A 21894-nucleotide genomic window follows, 5' to 3' on the forward strand; every position below is an offset into this window, starting at 1 on the left:
GAGTCAGGGATCCCCTGGAGGAGGGCATGGCACCCCACTCCAGTATTCTTGCCTGGGAAATCCCATGGACAGAGAGCCTAGCGGCCTCAGTCCATGGGGTCACAAAGAGTCAGAAATGATTGAGCGCCTAACACATACACACATTTTTTGTTGCAGTAGAGTTTGAATTTTGTAAATCTACCCTGTGCCATTTATAATTGAGCAGTTATTAAAAAAAATTTTCCCTTTCGTGATCTTTTTTTTTTTTTACTTGTTTTATTCTACCATTTCTACACTTCAGAAAACTCAAGTAGTGCTCAGAAGAGTGGTGTGTTCATGGGTCTTGTTTCTGCCTCCAGGATCTGCGATGCGGCCACCATCCACTGTCTATTGGAGCAGGAGCTGGCCCACGCGGTGAACGCCTGCTCCCACGCCCTGAACAAAGCCAACCCACGCTTCCCAGAGGTGAGGAGCTAATGGTAAATGCCCATTCCGCACATTTTTTGGTGTTACGTACAGAGGTTGATACTTTAAACTTGCCGCATGCTTTGAAAGAAAACAGTATATGAGTCTCTACTGAAAGCTTACCCTTCACTTATGACCAGAGTTTTCTTGATTTTCCTTTCCTGCCACCGTTTTCCCACTCCTGCTCTTAAGTTCACATCACCTTTTTTCTGTTTCGCTTTGACTCACTTGGCACCCTACCATCTTCCTTGTACTCCTTGTCCTTTTAAGTACCCACCATTCCTCTTTTTTACCTTCCCCCCTGCACCTTTCATACAGGGCACACCTAGGTATCATGCGTTTAACTAGAACTGATCACTTGGTGTTGAAGCTGTCCACTGAAATAATTCATCGTTTCGTTTTACTGCATCAGTAAATTTGGTCAGTTTTCTAATATAGAAGTTACAACAGGTGGATAGAATCTGACTCTTGAAGTTATATTCACTTGCCAAGTGATACATGGCATTATTTTTATCCTTTCAATTATTTAGTTGAAGTTGCCTAAGTGAGTGTAAAAAGAAGTGTTCATCCTCAAGATGAAAGTCTAAAAATCAGTCTGGTTGGTTGGAACTAATGAAAGTGAAATTCAATGGATAGAGCTAATATGATCAGATAATGCCCCTTTTAAGACATAAGTTTCTTTGACTTAATTTTTGTGGGAACATGTGTCTTCTGTCACCAGCATATACGGGCTTGTGTGCCCGAGATGTGTTTCTGTGTGTTTACTATAGTCAGCGTATTCTTTTGGTTCTGTGCTGTAAGATGTAGAAGAGGTAATCCTGCTAACAAATGTGAGTATGAAATTTTGCAGTTACAAGAGCATTTTGGCAGATTTTTTAAAAGATTTGCAATGTGAATTTAAATCAGAAAGATAAAATGTACTCTCTGATGACTGAATCCCAGTTTAATACAGAACTACTTGTCTTTGATGTCTCTGTTTGTTTGTTTTTTTCTCCTAGAGTCTTACAAGAGACACTGCCACTGAAATAGCCATCAATGTGAAGGCCCTATATAACGAAACAGAATCTTTACTAGTGGGCAGGGTTCCTTTGGTAAGGAAAAGAAATGATGGATAACATCAGAATGATGATAAATGTATGGTTCTTGCCTTCATTTGGGAGCATGCATTCACCAGATTCTAATGCACAGGCAGGCTCTGGCCCCCATCTCTAGAGCTTCCTTTTCACTTCGCTTTTGCTTTCAAGAAACTATACGGCTGTGCCTGGGAGTACACGTCAGGCTAACAGGAGTAGAGGGCTTCCCTCATAGCTCAGTCAGGAAAGAATCTGCCTGCAATGCAGGAAACCCGGGTTTGATCCTTGGGTGGAGAACATCCCCTGGAGAAGGAAATGGCAACCCACTCCAGTATTTTTGCCTGGAGAATCCCATGGACAGAGGAGCCTGATGGGTTACAGTCCATGGGGTCACAAGAGTCAGAGACGACCTTGAAACTAAACCACAGCAGGAGTAGAGCTTCCCTGTCATCATGTCTTTATATAATCCTGCTCTCCCCAGTCAGCTTTGAGAATCTTGGGCTTTACAGACAGTGAGACCTTCTTCAAGGACTTGTTCACCCATGAATGCAGAAAAGTAGAGGAGGTCTTGTGTCTCCGAAATTAACCTTTGAAATACAATTGTTACTGTTTTCTAGATTGGCTTAGATGATGCTTTCTAGACTTGGTGTGTCCAGAACTAAATTTCAGGAACTAGACCTAGCCCTGGATTAACTCAAGATTTGTGCTGGAAATCGAGTTGAGGCCAAGTGTGAATCAGACCACAGTCCTTGGACCTCAAGCATAAGTGCTAGGATTCTGTAAATGTTTCTGTCTGGTTTGCCAAGAATCCTTCCCTTGCTAGCTTTTCTCCCTCACCCTGGAAATGTTCTAGCATTGGGTCTTTTCGCCACCTAGTGTTCAATTTTAGGTTATTCACGCATGCTGTTGTAAATGTAGAAAGCCTAATATATTAGCTATTTTTAAATTCCTTGTAACAGTTTTCATTAATTGATAGATGAGGTGATAATCTTAAAACATTTCTGTTTACTATAATTTTATCTCTTGCTGGGGAAAATTTATACATCTAAATAAAAGTGAGAATAAAAATCATAGTATCTGGCATAGTGAAAGAATGAGAGAGGTGATTGGAGGTAATTGGCTGCTGTCCAGAAGAATATTGCCATTGAAGCATCCTTTGCTCTGAGAAGAGAATCTTAAAGGCTGCATGAATCAATTGGTTTTACCCATTTCCAAGGGAAACTCAAGAGTGACTTCCTTGGGGCAAGAGGTGGCTGCCTCTGCTATGGTCGTGAATAGAAACTTTTAGGAAGAAATATTGGATATATCTTTTGATAAAACCAATAGGAAAATCATCTTGGTTATTCTTGACACTTATATTTTTAACCAAAATCTTCTTGCTGCTCTTCTAAAATTAGTCCTATAGGAAATCCAGCAAGTCATGACCTCAGTACCAATTACTGGATGAAGGACATGTATTTTTTTTATGTTATTTGAAATATATTTAAGATAATTGCTGATCGAGAAGAACTAGAAGCATAACTTATTTTATATTTTAGCTCTCTATACTGAAAGTACCCATTGAGTGTTACTTGGTTAATATTAATCAATTATATTTTGTTAATATAGGATTCTTATGCACTTTTAATTCTTCTGTCATAGTCAAACATGGATGTTTGGCTTGAAAATGTACATCAGTGAAATTTTTATTTTTTGACTGTACTGCACCGCTTGTGAAATCTTAGTTCCCTGACTGTGGATCAAACCTTGGTCCACGGCAGTGAAAGGATACGTCCTAACCACTGGACCATCAGGGAATTCCCCTTTACCAGTGGATGATTTTTAAATGTTTGGCAATACTGATATCAAAATAAAAAACCAATCATATTTGAGAGCAGCTAAGTTACACTCTTTATTTTGCTTATAGAATGAATATAGCCAATGCAGGAGACATAAGAGAAATAGGTTCAATCGCTGGGTCAGGAAGATCCCTTGGAGGAGGGCATGGCAACCCACTCCAGTATTCTTGCCTGCAGAATCCCATGGATAGAGGAGCCTAGCGGGCTGCAGTCCACAGGGTCACAAAGAGTCGGATGCAACTGAAGCCACTTATTAGCACATAGCACACACAATGACTATTTTATCAGTTTTATAAGACATACATACTTAGACTAAAATAAAAGTGATAACTTTATATGATATGGTGGAGAATTTCTGTATTTTTATTAGCTTCTAGAAATACTAGAATTTGAATAACAGAGGGGAATTGAGAGCATTTGAAGAACAGAGGGGAAAAAATAATGTCCATAAAAAATAATAATAATATTCTCTCTAAACTTTCAGTTTAAAATCTTGTCAACCAGAACTTTACTGGTGTTCCAGTGGTTAAGACTACACTTCCCCTGCAGCGGGTGTGAGTTCCATCCCTGTTTGGGGAACTAAGATCTTGCAGGCCTTGCAGTGTGACCAAAATAAATAAATTCAATCCCCGTGAACCTATATATAGGTACTGTACAATTTTGACATCATTTATCAAAGTTCGATTTGCCAGAAGAGATCCTCGAAATTGCGTAGTCATGTTCTACTATTTACCAACTGGGCCACAAGGGAAGCCCAAGAATACTGGAGTGGGTAGTCTGTCCCTTCTCCAGCGGATTTTCCTGAGCCAGGAATTGAACCAGGGTCTTCTGCATTGCAGGCAGATTCTTTATCAACTGAGCTGTCAGGGAAGCCCAAGAAGGAAACTAAGACTCCTCAAATCAATTCATCATCTCTTGGGGGCATAGTTAGTAACAAGGCCAAGGCTAGAATTCAGCGCCTCCCAATTCTGCTTGTAGCAGTGTTGATTTCACCTTTATTTATTTATCGAATCTGTGACTTTTAATAACTGCTTTACGGACTCCCCTGGTGGTCCAGTGGTTAAGATTCCAAGCTCCTAATGCAGTGGGCTGGGGTTTGATCCCTGGTCAAGGAACTGTTCCCCATGCTGCCCCGTGTAGCCAAAAAATTTTAAAAAATAGTGATGATAAGTGCTTTAAATGAATGGGCAAGAGGTGACCAGTTAAATTCTCTTTAAAGTTTCCAAATCTTCTTCCAGTTTACAAGCCATTTAGCTTTTCCTGATTTGTACAACAGCTTTTTTATCACCAATTTTTCTGAGATCCATAGGCTTTTTTCCTCCTAAAGTTATTATTTTAGTTATTATTTTATTAATCTTTACCCAAAAGATTTTTGTGGCAGGTAATTCTTCTTATGTGACATGTTTTTGACCAATTTGAAATATCATTATTTGTTTACACCATAGCCTATGTAAATAAAAATGATTTTTTGCTACAAATAAGTTAAAATGATAAGATTATTTACTATGGCAAGGCAGATGGGATGCAAGGATAAGAAGGAAGAAGAGATTTGCATAGGAAAAAACCACCAATAGCAATAGTGTTTGCTGTGAAATTATTTAAGTCACACTAGTTGCTTATACTACCTTTTGGAAGTGAGGATAAATCTATGCAAATTTGCTTAAGTCAGTATAAAATAATTTGTTCTTTTTTCTCTATTCCTTTGTGTTAAAACCAACACCACTCTGTCTTGTCTCACAAGAGGTGAGGATGTTCAGTGTCAGTGAAATAGTTTATTCTGTTTGAGGGTTTGAGGTTGGTCTCTAAGGCTTGTTTTATCTCGGTTTTTAATCTGCTGTTAAATAGCAATTGGAATCTCCACATGAAGAGCGAGTATCCAATGCCTTACATTCCGTGGAAGTGGAGCTACAGAAGTTAACAGAGATTCCATGGCTTTATTATATCTTACACCCGAATGAGGATGAGGTATGTAACATTCAACCTGTTTATAAATGTGTGCGCTTTGTGACAATAGAATTTGAACACACCTTTTGAAAAAAGAAATGTTCAGGAGGAAATACATTTTAAATATCGCCATCCTCCCCTATCCGCAGGAAATACATTCTAAGACTCCCACGGGACCCCTGGAACCTCAGGACCAAACCCTACATGTACTATGCTCTTCCTCACACACACATACCTAGGATAAAGTTGAGTTTATAAATTAGGCACAGCAAGACATGAACAACAGCAATAATAAAATAGAGCAATTATAACGATCAATGCACTGTAACAAAAGTTATGTGAGTGTGGTCCGTCTCTCAAAATATCTTCCTGTACAGGTGTCATGCCTCTTCCAAATTGGCTGAGCAAGTCTCACGCACTGTGGCCATAACCTTTGCAATCTGAGATGTAACAGCAAAACTAGCGTGAATTTTTTCTTCCTTCTTCACAGTTTCACAGACTGAAGATACATTCTTACCGTAGATCTTAGCCAGCTCAGCATACAATTTTTTTTTTCCTTATTAAGAACTCTCGTCTTTTCATTAAAGGAAGCGTTTTACAGCTTCTCTTTAGCATATGTGAGTTGCCAGCATCACTACTTTTGTTCTCTGGCACCATTATTAAGTAAAATAAGGTGACTTGAACACAAGCACCGTGATACCACAACACCTGGTCAGATAACTCAGATTGGTTATGAAGGGACTCACAGACGGGATGGATGAGGATGGCTCAAGACTTCATCATGCTGCTCAGAGAAGGGTACAACTTAAAACTTGTACGGATTGTTTATTTCTGGAATTTTCATGTAGTATTTTCAGAATGAGGTTGACGGCAGGTAACAGAAACCATGGAAAGGGGAACCACACTACTGTCCTGGTCGGGGAGACTACTGTCCTCCTTTCGAATGCACTTTTCTTGAGCAAATGAGAAAAAGCTTTTATGTGAACAAAGTCATCTTGCAGGAATCAGTACATTTTCAGGAGTATACAACACCATGAACTTCTGGGGAGGGAGTTATCACTCCAACAATGTTCTGTGTGTATAACCTCTTCCTCTGTTATCTCTGCTGTCAGAGTGGGTTTTTCTTCTCTTAATATCCTGAGAAAATTCTTTCCTTGATCGACTCAAACAGGAGCCCCCCATGGATTGCACCAAGAGAAATAGCAGAAGCACGGTATTTCGTATTGTGCCCAAATTCAAAAAGGAGAAGGTTCAGAAGCAGAAGACAAGTTCACAGCCTGGTAGGTGATCCACACGGAAAGGGAAAGTATAATGTTATGAAAAAAATAACGGATTAACGTGATATCATTGAGGGGATGAGAATGAGCTGAGATTAGAGAGTGATAATCATTGTACCGCATTATGGATGTACTCATAAATAGCTTTTATGGATGTACTTATAAATAGCACTTACGCTATTGAATCGTACACTGTAAAATGGTTTAAATAGTGAATTTCATTTTATGTTCACTTTACCATCATACAAAAAAATCATAGCACACCTAAAATAAGTCCCGTTGTGAGTAGGAGTCTGTAGTCGTGAAGCACACAAGACTATGAAGTGGTTGCTGATTTGTTTCTACTTCGTTGTGTAAACGTCAGCACCTCTGTTTGCTGGCTCTTCATCTTGCTCAACAGCAGTTCAACGCCTATAATTTGTTTTCCTTCTTTAGCATGCACAATCTACCTCATTTTGACAAACGGAACATAGAAACTTTCGCTTAATCCTTTAACTTGCCACGTGTATTTCCCACCTCAAGTTATATATTCTGTTCCTCCTCGTTTAAGGACTTAGAACGCCGTTTCAGCTCATTAATAACAATTCACTGTGACGCTTGTATTCTCAAGCAAAGATTAAACTCTTTCTTGGATATTCTTTCAAATTGCCTTTTCACCTTTCCCTAGAGATCAAATTTAGTCCTGTAATACTGCTGAAGACCTTCAAGTTCTATGTATATGATGGTAGATGTCTTAATTTATCAAATAATTTTATAACTCTTCTGAGTTAGCCATCTCATATTAAAAAGTGATATATAACCTTATTTTTGATAATGCACAGAGCAGCTGTTGAAGAGCATTTTAAAACCAAATGTGGCAAACAGGGAAACTTTTTATTAAGCTAATCAATGTTGGGTAAAACGTATGAAAGAGGACACATACAGTAAAATAACCCAATTAATCTTGGAAAGCAGTGTTGACAGTTTTTAGACAATGTTAAGTTGATTTAACAAGACACTTATTGCATAATTGTACTTCCCAGGTAGCGCTGCTGCTGCTAAGTCGCTTCAGTCGTGTCCGACTCTGTGCGACCCCATAGACGGCAGCCCGCCAGGCTCCGCCGTCCCTGGGATTCTCCAGGCAAGAACACTGGAGTGGGTTGCCATTTCCTTCTCCAATGCATGAAAGTGAAAAGTGAAAGTGAAGTCGCTCAGGTGGCGCTAGTGGTTAAGAACCCACCTTCCAATGCAGGAGACATAAGAGACATGGGTTCGATCCCTGGGTCGGGAAGATCTTCTAGAAGGCAACACAACAACCCACTCCAGTGTTTTTGCCTGGAGGATCCCATGGACAGAGGACCCTGGCGGGCTACAGTCCATGGGATCGCAAAGAGTCGGACACGACTGAAGCGATTAGCATGCACGCAAGCCTTGCATAATTATTAGCACACAAGCATTGCGTGATTGTCTGTAATGGGTATCATCAATAGAATAGAACCAATAAAGGCATCTGAGAACCAATGAAGGTCTTGAAGTTGGCAAGACCTGAAGCGGAAGTTTGTGTAAAATTATATCCTGTGTCATATTTGAAATTTTTATTAGCATTGGTAGCTCAACTATAATAAGTTTCATATATGATCTTAAGGAAATTGTCAGAGTTTATTTAGACCTTGTACTGCTGATCCCAATTATGAGGAACACATTTTTATATACATTGTATAGTTTGCATGGCTTTAAGGAGGAAATTGAGCTAAAGCGAAAGGCTCAAGTGCACAGCAGTGAATGTCTTTGTAGAGTCAGAACCTCAAGTTGATTGGCAGTCTGAAACTTGCATGGGAAAAAGCGGAGTTGTAGTTTTGTTGAGACAGTACCTTGAACCTTTCCCTTTGCTGGCACTGCCGCTGTACTCTGTTTTGCATCTTCTTTGGCCAACCTGTGCTTTGTAATGCATTGAGCATGTAGAAATTAAGGGGGTTTTGCTCTTAACTTTGGTAGTTCAGAAATGGGGCACAGAGGAAGTTGCTGCTTGGCTGGATCTGCTCAATTTGGGAGAGTACAAAGAAATCTTCATCCGCCATGACATCAGAGGGGCTGAACTTTTGCATCTGGAAAGGCGAGATCTTAAGGTATTTCCTTTGTGCTACTCTTCTGTTCTTAAATTTTTTTCTTGCAAAACAGACTCCTTTCTGCTGCACCCTTCAGTTCTGCGCTTGCAGCTTGGCTCATGGTATGCGTATGTAATCTATATAATATGCATTGTTCTGTGGCCTGAGTTCCTTATGTGCTTTTGAAAAGAGAAAGTCAGTAATATTTTTCTGTCAGAATCATTGTCGGACAGTTATAGCTAAAGCTTAGCATGAACTTAGTAATTTTTCTCTGTGTCCATTGGCATGGCTGTGCTAATATTTCCAAATGGATCATGTTTCCATCAGTTCATTTTCTTGAATCAACATGAAAGGTGATATTTGTTGCTTAAAATGACTGAAAATATCTACTAAAAAGTTCAAACAACTAAAATTCATTCAAAATGCCAACAACAAGGCCTTCCTGATATAGGGAACTAGATGAGAGACTTATAGCAGTGGCTACTTAGAATTCTATGATTTGGTTGTGTTTCTGAATTGACCTTTCAGAGGTCACATGAACAAATACACAAATTCAAGTTTCCTTTCCATGGCTTTATTATTGAAATTGTATTCTTCCCCCAAATAAACGTATTTTCCTTTTTAGTGAATGAAGTAAAAATTATGCCTTGTTTTTGCTAGAGAGGTTCTCAAAACTTATTTGTCTTTTATGACAGGGAAGAAAAATTATGAATTCATGGTCTGCAGCAATTCCCTTTTCCTCTTTGAGTGGACACTCAACCACAGAAATGGCCAAAGTGGCATATTCTGTCCCAGGGTTAAAAGTAGCATTCTGTCATATTATATTTTCTTGCCACATACTGCCATTTAAAAATTCCAAGAGTGATTCATTAAGCCAGTGATAAAGCCTTCAACATTTGATGGATTGATTCCTTTCCTAATCACCTGGTTCTAAAATGCATAAAATTATGAGACAGTAAATTCCTAATAAATTCATGAACAGCTGTGCCTTTATCTAAAAATATGTTAGTAGAGACTTTTAAACCCAAATGGGTAATATAAAGTATATTATACCTAAACTTTGGCACTTCCCCGGGTGGTACTAGTGGTAAAGAACCCACTTGCCAATGCAGGAGATGTAAGAGATGTGGGTTCAATCCCTGGGTCAGAAGATCTCCTAGAGGAGGGCATGGCAACTCACTCCAGTGTTCTTGCCTGGAGAATCCCAGAGGAGCCTGGTAGGTTATAGTCCATAAGGTCACAAAAATTCAGACAGGACTGAAGTGGTTTAGCATGCACACACGCACACATAACTAAACATTATACCTAAAGACATATACCTAGACATTTTTAGCCAGAAGAATAATAAAATAATAGATTAACTAATTACCTTAGTTGAAAGTCCCAAATCTGGAACATAGCAAAATATATAGAATATATAGTATTAGAGTAAAAATTGACTTCAGCACTTGGAATGAATACACCAAAAAGTAAATGTAGAAGACCATTACATGTAACATATTTGTGTAGCTTCTGATATCCTCAACAGGCAGCAATATTTATTGAATAGCTAGTGATGAATGGGCTTCCCTGGTGGCTCAGAGGGTAAAGAATCTGCCTGCAAAGCAGAAGACCCAGGTTTGATCCCTGGGTTGGGAAGATCCCCTGGAGAAGGAAATGGCAATGCACTCCAGTATTCTTGCCTGGAGAATCCCATGGAGAGAGGAGCCTGGTGGGCTACAGCTCATAGAGTTGCAAAGAGTCAGGCACAACTGAGCGACTAACACATACATATGTACATACTGATGAATATATTATTTTCTTCTCTAGGTAGCATCTGCCCTCTAGAAGCTTGCATTTCACTTGCCATGAATAAGCATACATTGAAGGAAAAAACTTTGTCTATATATAATGTATGTATTATAAACATACACAAACATACATAAACATAACACATGCACACAATGAGTGATAATATTTGCAGAACAAAAAAACAAAGCTCACATATAAAAGTTAAAGTTAGACTGATAGAACCCGGCTGGGAAAATCAATAAGAGTGCAAAGGAGATGATGAAGAATTATGTTAGTAAAATTTTTATTTAGCATGAGACTTTTTTGTTTTTATTTTTAGGGCAAATGACATTCTTTCCCTTAAAACTTTGCTTTCAGAAATTTGTATTGACATAGTCAGTTTTAACTCTTTTGGTTCTAAAACAGAGTATAGGGCAATGGGAAGGGTAGTAATTTTACAGAGTCTTCAGTGGAACAAAACCAAGCCAGAAATGAGCTCACCTCGTTCTCTGTCGTTGGAGCTTTAAGAGGGAGCAGACCCTTTAGAGGAAAGTCTCTGAATGTTGGTGAAGGGTTATCTACTCCCTAGGTAACCATATCCATTTCTGTGACTTCAGATACTGTGCATGGATATATCATTGGTTCACACAGTTCTACTTCTAGCCCTGACCTCGTTTGTAAAGTCTAGGATCGTATCACCAAGTCTGCTTGCCACTAGGCCACAACACAGACTATCAGTCTTAAAGTGTCCACAACCAAACTTTTGCAGTCCTGTCCTCCTCCTATTCTGCCCCTTCTCCTGTGGTCTGTTATCTTAGCAACTCAGGGACCTGAGCCAGAGAAACCCAGGGTCACATTTAGCACCTTCCTCTTCCTTATCCTTCCCCCGTGCCTCATTAGACCATCACAAAGTAGTTTGATTTTAATCTCCCTTTAGTTTTCTTTCTCCTTTCCACAACCCTTCCTCTTGCCTCTGTAAGGTCAGTAGCTTCCTCACTGGCCCACCCACTGACAGTCTTGCCCTCTCATCTATTATCATTGCAACTAGAGTGATGCTTTGTGTGTGTGTGTGTGTTAGTCGCTCAGTCTTGTCTGCTTCTTTGTAACCCCATGGACTGTAGCCCACCAGGCTCCTCTGTCTGTGGGATTCTCCAGGCAAGAATACTGGAGTGGGCTGCCATTCCCTTCTCCATCGGCTCTTTCCAACCCAGGGATTGAACTCAGGTCTCCCACACTGCAGGCGGATTCTTTACCATCTGAGCCACCAGGGAAGCCCAGAATGATGCTTTAACAACATCAGGTATATCACTCATCTGCTTAAAACCTTTTGGTGGCTTCCCATTTCAATCCCAATAAAGACTCAGCATCTATGGGACACCCACAAAGTTCTGCCTATGTATTTAACCTGCTGTGGGGCCACTGACCCTTTGGGGATATACTCTTCCAATCTGGCCGTGCTTCGTTGATTTAAAAATATGAAACTCTCACATCAGGGGTATAACCTCTGAAGGTGTGCTTCTTACCTACCTGCCACTTGGCTAGCTGTTGCTCAGATCTTGGCTCAACTGGAGGTAGCAATGTGACAGTCTAAAGGTGGGAAAGGGAAGATATTTCTAATGTGCTGTAACAGACAAACCGATTGCAGCAGTTTCTCTCCTGGAAGCCAGCAGAAAGCAGTGAGGGATACCAAAGAAAGTAGGGCTTCTCGGGTGGCACAGTGGTGAAGCATCCGCCTGCCAGGGCAGGAGACATGAGAGACTCGGGTTCCACCCCTGGATTGGGACAATCCCTTGAAACAGGAAATGACAACCCGCTCCAGTATTCTTTTCTGAAAAAATCCCATGGACAGAGGAGCCTGGTGGGCTGCAGTCCAGCAGGTCTCAAGAGTCAGACATGACTGAGCGACTGAGTGCACACACACACACCCCCCCCAAAGAAAGTGGTGAAGACACGGGGGGATTGTTTGGCTGGTGTTTTGTTTTCTCCATTTGGAAAGTTGTTTATGAGTGGGCCAAAGGATAACAGTAGCTACAAAGCATGCCTCTGCAAAGTTAAAGCTCTTCTTCCAAAGAAAGAAAAAGTCAACACTAATGAATATGATCTCATGGCATAACTTTATCACAGCCTGATTCCTAGAAGACATGAATGTGTTGAACTCAAACTAAAGAAAATATAGCTAAGAAGTTAGTGTAACTCTAGGGAAAACATTCATCTCATGACTCCAAAAATAATTATGAGTAGAGTCTGCTTTTCTCAAAGAAGGTTTTACTCTTGAGAATATAGTGTGCCTATGGCCTAAGATAAAATATTTGATATTAAATATCTTTCTTAATCAGATAACTACATTATCACAAAATATAAAGAATACCTACCTATTCCACTCAAATCAAATGCATCTGCATTTCTATCTTCCTTTAAGGTTTGGCCTTGTTTTAAGTTTGCTGTTTTAGTACACACTCAGGAGTTGGATAGTTGATGTAAGACTAGTCTTGGATGACCTGGTGTCACATGAGCAGATGTTTTGCAGGATCAATCAGGATCAATATTGTTAAAAACATTACCCTGAAGTTACCTCAGGCTCAAAAAGAGCACTCACTTTGGAAAGATTATTTTCCGGAAAGATGCTGAATCCTCAGTAGCATTGGTGCTATAGAATTCAGAGAGTTCATAAAGTATTGGGGGGAGATTGAGAGAACGTGTGTGTGTGTGTGTGTGTGTCTTCTCAGACAAATAATCTTGTGATACCTTATAATCCTACTTTTGAGACTGCTTTGAAAGTCATCTTTTTACTTATTTTCAGATATTCCACACTCTGTTTTGTGAAGAAATTGACTTCACATACTGGCAAATACACTATGGCCATTAAGCTTTAAGAAGCGGTCGGGAGTAGAGATCTTCACCATCTGTTTTAGTTTTTCAGACAGTAAATATTATGGCTATCTTGAATGCATCTCCTTTATCCATGCAACAAGCATTCGTTTGCCAAGTGCCTGCTCTATGCTGCACACTCAGCAGTCACTATTCATTTCTGAAAACTGTTAGGTTGGCCGAAAAGATCATTTGGGTTTTTCCTATAACATTGATGGAAACATCCATACGATGTTATGGAAAAACCCAAATGAACTTTTTGGCCAACCCAATAAATCTTGGCTTCTTGGTTCTTTTCAGGAAGATGGGTCTTTAAAAAAACAAGAATAGCCCCTCTGGGGCTGCATGGAAAAAAAAATAAATAAAAAAACAAGAAGAGTTCTGAGGGAAAGGAGACAAAAGTGTTTTGAGGAAAAACATCAACTCACATATGCCTATGCTTATGTGATTTTTTTTTACACTTAAAAAACATAAAAACTATTTAAATATTTCATTCACATCAAAGACTCTAAATGCAAGTACAAAAGGATTTACATTCCACATGTAGGTCATAGGTACTGGAGTCTTCCTTGAGGAGCAGGACTTATTTGTAAGTTTAATATTTTAGCAAGGAAATGTGTAGTTGTTTTAAGACTACAAAATTTATTTGAGTAAATTTTGTGGGTACCCTGGTGTCACATGTCACTTCTCTCAGAGATTCCAATAGGACCTGTGTTTTTGTAAATCAAAAAAGAAAAAGGAGAAAGTAATTTTGACAGTTGAAAAATTGACCTTGCGTGTAACCTGAGAATGTTACATTTAAGAGTGTGTAAGATGTGGGCTTTTTAATGGTTGGTAATTTTTTAATTTCAGGATTTTGGTTTTATAAACTTACTTTCCTGACTTTTCTTTGTAAATCATTGAATCTCAACTAAGATGAATGAGCTGAATGCTAACTACATTTTATTAGCTGGCTAAATATTTAACCATCAGTTTTCTCATATCAGTTAACTTCTTTCTTTCTTTTTACCTTTTTTTTTTTTTTTAGGACCTGGGGATACCGAAAGTGGGTCATGTGAAGCGAATTCTCCAGGGAATTAAAGAGCTTGAAAGGAGCACCCTCCAGCCTGAGGTGTAATCATACTGGTGCTATTCCTTGGAAGGAAGGTCATCGCTACTTAATACAAAGTCCTTGGGAGCCATTGGCTGTTCTTGTAGTTTTCTGCCTAGATGAGTAAGCACCACTAAGACACCTCTATGGCTTAATATTTGGCTACGGGTGAAAATTTTGATTTAAGGTATTAGAAAATATTTTTGTGCCAAAAAAATGCATTCCACGAAGCCATTTTCTTATTGTGCAAACCTGACATGTTCAAATATGCTCATATTAGTAAAAAGGCAGGAGGAATCTGAGACAACTGCATTGTCCAAAAGGTGGAACTGTAGAATGTTTACTTTCCTTTAATCTGGTCAGATGAGGTTTTCTTATCGCACAACCACATAAAAATATGTGGCTGAAACTTACTGGGTTTCATTGTTAGAGGCATTGGCTTCTTCCCTCAAATCACTGGCTAGAAGACTAAGATGTCAGTTAAGTGATGTTTTGAATTGGTATCATTTCAGATTTCTAGCTCTCAGTGGTCAAAGGATATGGTTAAAATCCCTCAAACACTATGAATGAATGCAGATCTTAATGCACGATGTTGCTGCCTGAATTGTTTTTCTGTCTCTTGCATGTCACATTTAATATGTAACACTTAGCTTTAACGTCAGTTTTAGTGGAATTTAATTTATTATTACCTAACGGAGGAGCCTGGTGGGCCGCAGTCCATGGGGTCGCGAAGAGTCAGACAGGACTGAGTGACTTCACTTTCACTTTTCACTTTCATGCATTGGAGAAGGACATGGCAACCCACTCCAGTGTTCTTGCCTGGAGAATCCCAGGGACAGGGGAGCCTGGTGAGCTGCCGTCTATGGGGTTGCACAGAGTCGGACACGACTGAAGCGACTCAGCAGCAGTAGCAGCAGCAAGTACCTTTTGGTTGGCTAAAGGCGCTTTTCTGTTCTTTGGTGTGGAATTTTGCATATTATATATATAAGAATCTGTGAACATGTGTCAGGGCTCCAATCAACAAATGATATATATCTTATGCAAGCCAATTTTATATCAGTCTGTCGTAAACAGCAGGCGTGCACATTAAGAAAATTCTCTGTATATTTTCATAAAATTATATGTTCTGTTGTCTTAAGAAAACTTAGTATAGCTCTCCAAACCAAAATTCCCATGCTGTTTTTCATTTCAATTTAATATTTATTTAATACTGTGTTTGCATCTATAATATAACAGACTGTTGACAACCAGGAATTTCCCCAGTGTCTCAAACTAGGATCAGTATACTGACTGGCCACCAGAGTCATCCATTTGCTAAAGAGACAATTGACAGAAACTTCCCAATGAAAGAGATTTAAATTTTCTCTTAAGGGCTTTCCATTATTATTATCTCACTTAATTCTTATATCCTATCAGGCAGATATTATTTTCCTTTTTATAAACCACTCTACTTCAATATAGTGCATGAGAAGTTAACATTTCTGTGATCAAAATCTTTGAAAGCCAAAGGCATACCTATCACAAAGTCAGAAAGATGTCCTCAAATAAATTTACTTTAGACATTATATACTAAAAAATTCATTATAGTATTTAAAAATCTTCTATATAAGAGAATTAAACAGGATACTGACCCAGTGGTGACAGTTCTCATAAAGTAGCCTTCTAGGTAGGTGCTCAAAAGATATACATATTCACATAAATATATAGACGCACATATATGTACACATACACGTGTACATTTATATGTATGTTCATACTTGCATACGTGTAATCTAAAATATACTTTCATTGATATTTTCTAGACTTTTTTGCCAAATGCTTAAAGAGAAATATTGATGGGAAAACATTTAAAATGAGCTATTGTCAGACATATAATTTAATTGTATCAAAAGGGTTTACATATTTGACACTTTATTTATGATTTGAGTATTTACTAGTAAAAGTCACAGTTTGGATATCTTAAAAATAAATGAACTCAGGCTCCTGACCGAATGTGTCTGACTATATATTTTACCTAAGTTGTGAATAAATGGGAAAATTTCCAGATTGTATCAGGTAGCTTAAAAGAGCCAAGAGCTACTCACTTAGTAATTTTAACATTATCCACACTTATGAAATCAAAAGTCATTTCCAGTTCCTTTTAGAGTCATCCGCACTGGAAAGTGTCCTCAGTCACTTCCCTGTGAAATCAGGCAGTCCAGATTCTCTGAACTCTGCTTAGATCAGACATCCTTGTCCACACACAAAAAAAGGAAAGGTAGAGAAAAGGAGGCAAGAAATCCTAGAAAAGAATGAATTAGTATAAAAAACCTTTATTGATTTTTCACTCTCAAATTCTTCTTTGCCAATTGAAAAGATTCTCAAGTTATCACTTGTTCAGTTTAAGAGTAAGATGTTAATGACCGAATTTTTAATTTGATGTTGCTCTTTCACCCTCACCCTGGGGAAGGGAATGGCAGCCCACTCCAGTGTCCTTGCCTGGAGAATTCCATGGACCAAGGAGCCTGGTGGGGCTGTGGTCCATGGGGTCGCAAAAAAGTCAGACACGACTGAGTGACTAACACTTTTCAGTCTTGAGTAACATCTCTTATGTATGCCGAACCTCACTAAACAGAATCGTTAGCTAGAATTTTCCTGCACATGGCTTTTGGATGAGGGAAATTCTTTAAAAATGACAAGATTGATCTTTGGGGTTAAATAAGAGCACTTTTCACTATATGAGTCATCCGTGCATGGCTCTGTAGGACCCAGAGGACTTCACCCACACCTGCTTGTCAGGACAGTGCCCTCAGAGCCTCCGGAGGCCACGGTCCAGCCTCACGGAGGAACCAGCTTCTGTCGTAGAGGGGGTTACAGCAGGGATAGGAGGAGCTTTCCATGAGAGCTGATCAGAGCTCTGGGGAGTGCAGAGGGGCTCCGTGCCTGAGTCCACATATAAGCTGAGGTGAGAAGCTCAAGTCGGAGCCTGGCTTGGGGACTGTAATTGCAGACTTTCCTCCCCTCCAGACTCTCCTACACATGGGTAATCTCAGAGCACTGGAGGAGACTCACAGCCAACCTCCCAACACCCACTTCCTTTCATGTTCCCTCACTTTGCTCATTTTCCTGAGGAACAACTGACTTTTTAAGAAAGACAGGGACATGGTCAGGCCTGGATAAAATTTCCAAGTACTCATTTTCTCTCTTCCATTCGTCCTTCTACGTCACTTTCTGAGTTTCATTCTTACTGCCTGGCTTCCCATCTTTCAGGACTTCCCTGGTGGCTCAGATGGTAAAAGCATCTGCCTGCAATGCAGGAGACCCGGGTTCCATCCCTGGGTTGGAAAGATCCCCTGGAGAAGGAGACGGCAACCCACTCCAGTACTCTTGCCTGGAAAATCCCAGGACGGAGGAGCCTGGTGGGCTACAGTCCATGTGTTCACAAAGAGTCGGACACGACTGAGCAACTTCACTTTCACTTTCCCATCTTTCCACAGGCCCAGTCAGAGATGGTTACTCACATTCTCACTACCATGTACTACTCTTTCCTCTGCAATTATCCCACTGCAAAAGGGCTCCTTTTGTCTCACCCCACTTTTGCCCCCAGGCTTCCCTGGTGGTTCAGTTGTAAAGAATCTGCCTGCCAATGCAGAAATGCGTGCTAAGTCACTGCAGTCACGCCTGACTCTTCGCGACCCCATGTACTGGAGCCCACCAGGCTCCTCTGTCTATGGGATTCTCCAGGCAAGAACACTGGAGTGGGTTGCCATGCCCTCCTCCAGGGGATCTTCCCCACCCAGAGATCAAGCCCATATCTCTTGCAGCTCCTGCATTGCAGGCGGATTCTTTACCGCTAAACCATTGGGGACGTGGGTTCAATCCCTGGGTTGGGAAGATCCCCTGGAGGAGGAAATGGCAACCCTCCAGTATTCTTGCCTGGAGAATCTCACAGGCAGCAGGATCTGACAGGCTACTCAGTCCACGGGGTTGCAAAGAGTCAGATACCACTGAGTAACTGAGCATGAGCACCTTTGCCCCCTCATTGTGGGTCATCTAGCCAAGTGTTATTAGGAAGAAAACAATTTAAATTTAAATTTTATAGTTTGCATTTAATGGAAGGGAACTTACTCATCTAAATGAATTGATGGATTACAGCATTTGGGGACCATGATGTAAATTCTCTGGTGAGAAGAGGTCCGTAAATGTCCAAGATCTATGCTGTCCTACATAGTAGCCACTAGCGCCATGTGGCTATTTAAAGTTAATTTAAGTAGAAATTTACTTTCTTAACTGTCCTAGCCACATTTCAAGTGCTCAGTAATGAGAGTAGACAATTTAGATGTTGAATACTTCCGTCATTGCAAAAATTTTACTGGGTAACATTGCGCTACAATCATTGCTACTCAAAATGTGGTCCATGGACCAGCGGCATCCTGTCACCTGGGAGCTTAGAGGAGTGCAGAATCTCAGTCCACTCCGTCCCTACTGAGTCAAAATCTTCCTAAGATTTGTGAGGTGATTAGTACTGACCTAACTGGTTTTATCTCTTCTAGATGAGTGGGATCTGAGGTCTTCAGAGGTGCTTAGAATAGCTGACTCTCCAACCCACTCTTTCCTATCCCTTCTCCAACTAATCCCAGAAATGAGCTGAAACTCATTCATCACCCATCACCAGTTTCCCTCTCAGTCCTTATTCCTAATTCAGGTTCTGGATGAGCCCTGCCTACCCAGTATATATTTTGGTAGCTAAGGTGGCACACAGATCCTGGCCAACACAGCTGACCTCAGTCTAGGCCCTCACCCCACGTCTAAGTCACTAACAGTCTGCATTTGCTCATGTGACATTCTCATTTGTTCACAACTTAAACCACAGGGAACGTTTCAGAAGAATATGTACTGAGATAAGGAAAGACTGGGTCAGTCTCCAGCAACTTGTACTTTTCGCTTTCTCTTATCAGCAGACTATCCTATTGACATTGTTCATGCTTGAGGACACACAGCAGCACACACACATTAAATGAATCATTAGGCGTGCAAAAAAAAGGGGGTGGGGGAGAGAGACCCAAAATGATTGCAAGTAAAGTGAATATGTCATTAAAGCCCTCGAGGCATATTTTGCTAGACTAAAATCTGGCTTTCTTATTATGCTACCTTATCTTGATTTTCAGGTAGTTAATAATTCTTTAAAATAGTGCCTGGAAAATAATAGATTCTTGACCCTCAAAATACAAATTATGTAATTCTATAATAAGATCTTTCCCAGTGACGTACAGTCAGTAAGCCTTTACTATTTACATAATGATATAATTGACCAAAACATTACTGCCTAGAGATTCTTCAGCTAACTTTGAAGAATGATGAGATCACTGCTTGAGTCTCCATAGAAGTTATTTGTAACAGGAATGGAGGAAGGAAATACTCATGCAAAGCTATGACTTAAAAAATTAGAGCAGAAACTTCTCTACACCATGTCTAAAGTAAATGACCCGTTTGCCCAACAGAGTTGACAACATAGTGGACTTTTAATGTTGTACAGATGTGAATTCTTTAAAGATACTGCTTCTCATTAAGCTCTAAAAACATTACATCTCTCAACCTTGACATCTACGGTCCCTCCTGCCGCCCCCTTCCAAAATGAACTTATCTTGAATGTTTCACATGCAGCTTGGACTGATGACCAAAGTGACAGTTCTTTAAGTCAGCTGAAAGAATGGGAAGTGCAGAGTCCTCAGTACTCATGTTGGTCAGTGGGATGGCTTCCCAAGTGTTTTCCAGAGCTTGGCTGCCACGTCTGTCCCCTCAGTGCCCCTCGCCCGATGCCAGGGGGCCCGGGGCTTGTTTCTGTCTGCTCCGGCATCTCCCCAGTGACTCCTGTATAGCAGTTTCTGTCTTAGATGGATAATATGTTGACTTTGCAATGGGATGCCTTCCTGAAGAAACAAGCAAAACTTTAGAAAGACAATGGTAGATTTTTATAATATGCAGAGCACTAATTTATATCTTTCTTATTGTTTTCTCTTTTATTTTCTCCAAGTTCTGTTGAGAGATATTTCCGTTAGAATGGAAAAAGCTATAAAGGTTTGTCATTACAGAGAACAGAGAGAGAAATGACAGCTGGGCTGTACCTATTTGTGTATTTCTTTCTGTTATTTTCAGGAGAAGCTTAACACAGTAACCAAGGCTGCGTTAAACTCAGTAACGATAGGGACTTCACCAAAGGTCCAGTGGTTAAGACTTGTGCTTCCAATGCAGGGGGCACGGGTTCAATCCTTGGCCAAGGAACTAGGATCCTGCATGCTGCACAATGCAGCCAAAAGAAAAAAAAAACTCAGTAATGGTGTTTAGTAAAAACCCATATTACTAACATAGGTGAACAAGTTAATTCTTTTATGTAATTAAGATTCTATTTACATATATTTATATCTTCTCTCTTAATTTTGTATGCACTTCCAAGTTTTAGTTGGAAAAGTAGAAACCAAGCCACTACTTAAAAGTTATTTTAAAAAGCTCCACATAAAATATTTCATTTTAGCTACGAGTTACTCATTGTATAGGAATTTATGAATAGTCTGGATATTTCATAGAACTGCACTTCAAGAATAAATTAACCTAACCTAAAGGAACATATGGCAACTTTTTAAATGGAATAAAATGTTTCATACTCAGTTGATAAGGCTATTGAAGTAGGTTAATGAGGTTAGTTATACAAGCTAAAAAGGAAAACAAATATATTTTGTGGTCCTTACTGTTTGATTGCACTATTGTTTACCGCAGCTTAGCCATCTATTTCTCTATTCTAAGTATTAAGCTGATATGTAGCTATGAGATTTCTTACAGTTCTGGTAACTGGTAGCTAGTGCTGTGAAAGGTTTTGGTGTTGTGATATTCCCAGTTTTGTGAGTTATATATTGTGTATTGAAGATGACTAATAAATTGGAGTAATATATTTATCTAGAGCTGGGAAAATATGATATTTTCAAATCTTCAAGTAAGTTGTATCAAATTTTTTCTTTCTCTGAAGTGAGATAAAAGTCTCACTTTTATGTTAAAATGTCTATTTATACAACAGGTTTCTCCTTTTACTGGTTTTATTAATTTTCATATTAAAATTTTTCTTATCTTTTTATACCAAAATAGTGATCACGCTGGTGATTCAGACTTCCAAGATGTATTTTAGTTTGCAGGGCTTTTGGCAGACAAAATATTTAATAACAAAGCAGCTTTGTACATTTTGTGGCTTTGGGGGCAAGAATTTTGTCTTTGAAACTCTATGTGAGGCAGTGCTGATATCAGCAAAGTCAATGATAGACAGTATTATTCATAATCATCAGCAGAAGGTTTTACAAGTTGTGTAAATCAGAGTGCACTTATTTATTATACCATGAAATTTAATCTTTATACCAAATGCATATTCTAGCTCTTTTCCTTGTTACTGCTGTTGCTTAGAGTGTAATAGCTCTGTTCCTGATTGACTTATGTACTTGAAGTACTCATTTCTGCCAAACAGATGCCCAGTTTTTTTTCCTT

The 21894-nt window shown here is 39.5% G+C and overlaps 1 protein-coding gene across 1 annotated transcript in view; it reads left to right on the forward strand.

Annotated features, from left to right (window-relative positions):
* DGKH (diacylglycerol kinase, eta) overlaps window positions 1-16861 on the forward strand; it is a 114879-nt gene extending 98018 nt beyond the window's left edge. Inside the window, exons 24-29 of the mRNA XM_010854593.1 lie at window positions 339-444; window positions 1443-1535; window positions 5201-5320; window positions 6471-6579; window positions 8551-8681; window positions 14326-16861. Of these exons, the coding sequence (XP_010852895.1) occupies window positions 339-444; window positions 1443-1535; window positions 5201-5320; window positions 6471-6579; window positions 8551-8681; window positions 14326-14415 (649 nt within the window). The 3' untranslated portion in view covers window positions 14416-16861. The remainder of the gene's footprint in view (window positions 1-338; window positions 445-1442; window positions 1536-5200; window positions 5321-6470; window positions 6580-8550; window positions 8682-14325) is intronic.
* Window positions 16862-21894: the final 5033 nt, after the last annotated feature.

Source organism: Bison bison, unplaced genomic scaffold (assembly GCF_000754665.1).
Source record: "Bison bison bison isolate TAMUID 2011002044 unplaced genomic scaffold, Bison_UMD1.0 scf7180017864345, whole genome shotgun sequence".
In the NCBI taxonomy this organism is placed as follows: Eukaryota; Metazoa; Chordata; class Mammalia; order Artiodactyla; family Bovidae; genus Bison; species Bison bison.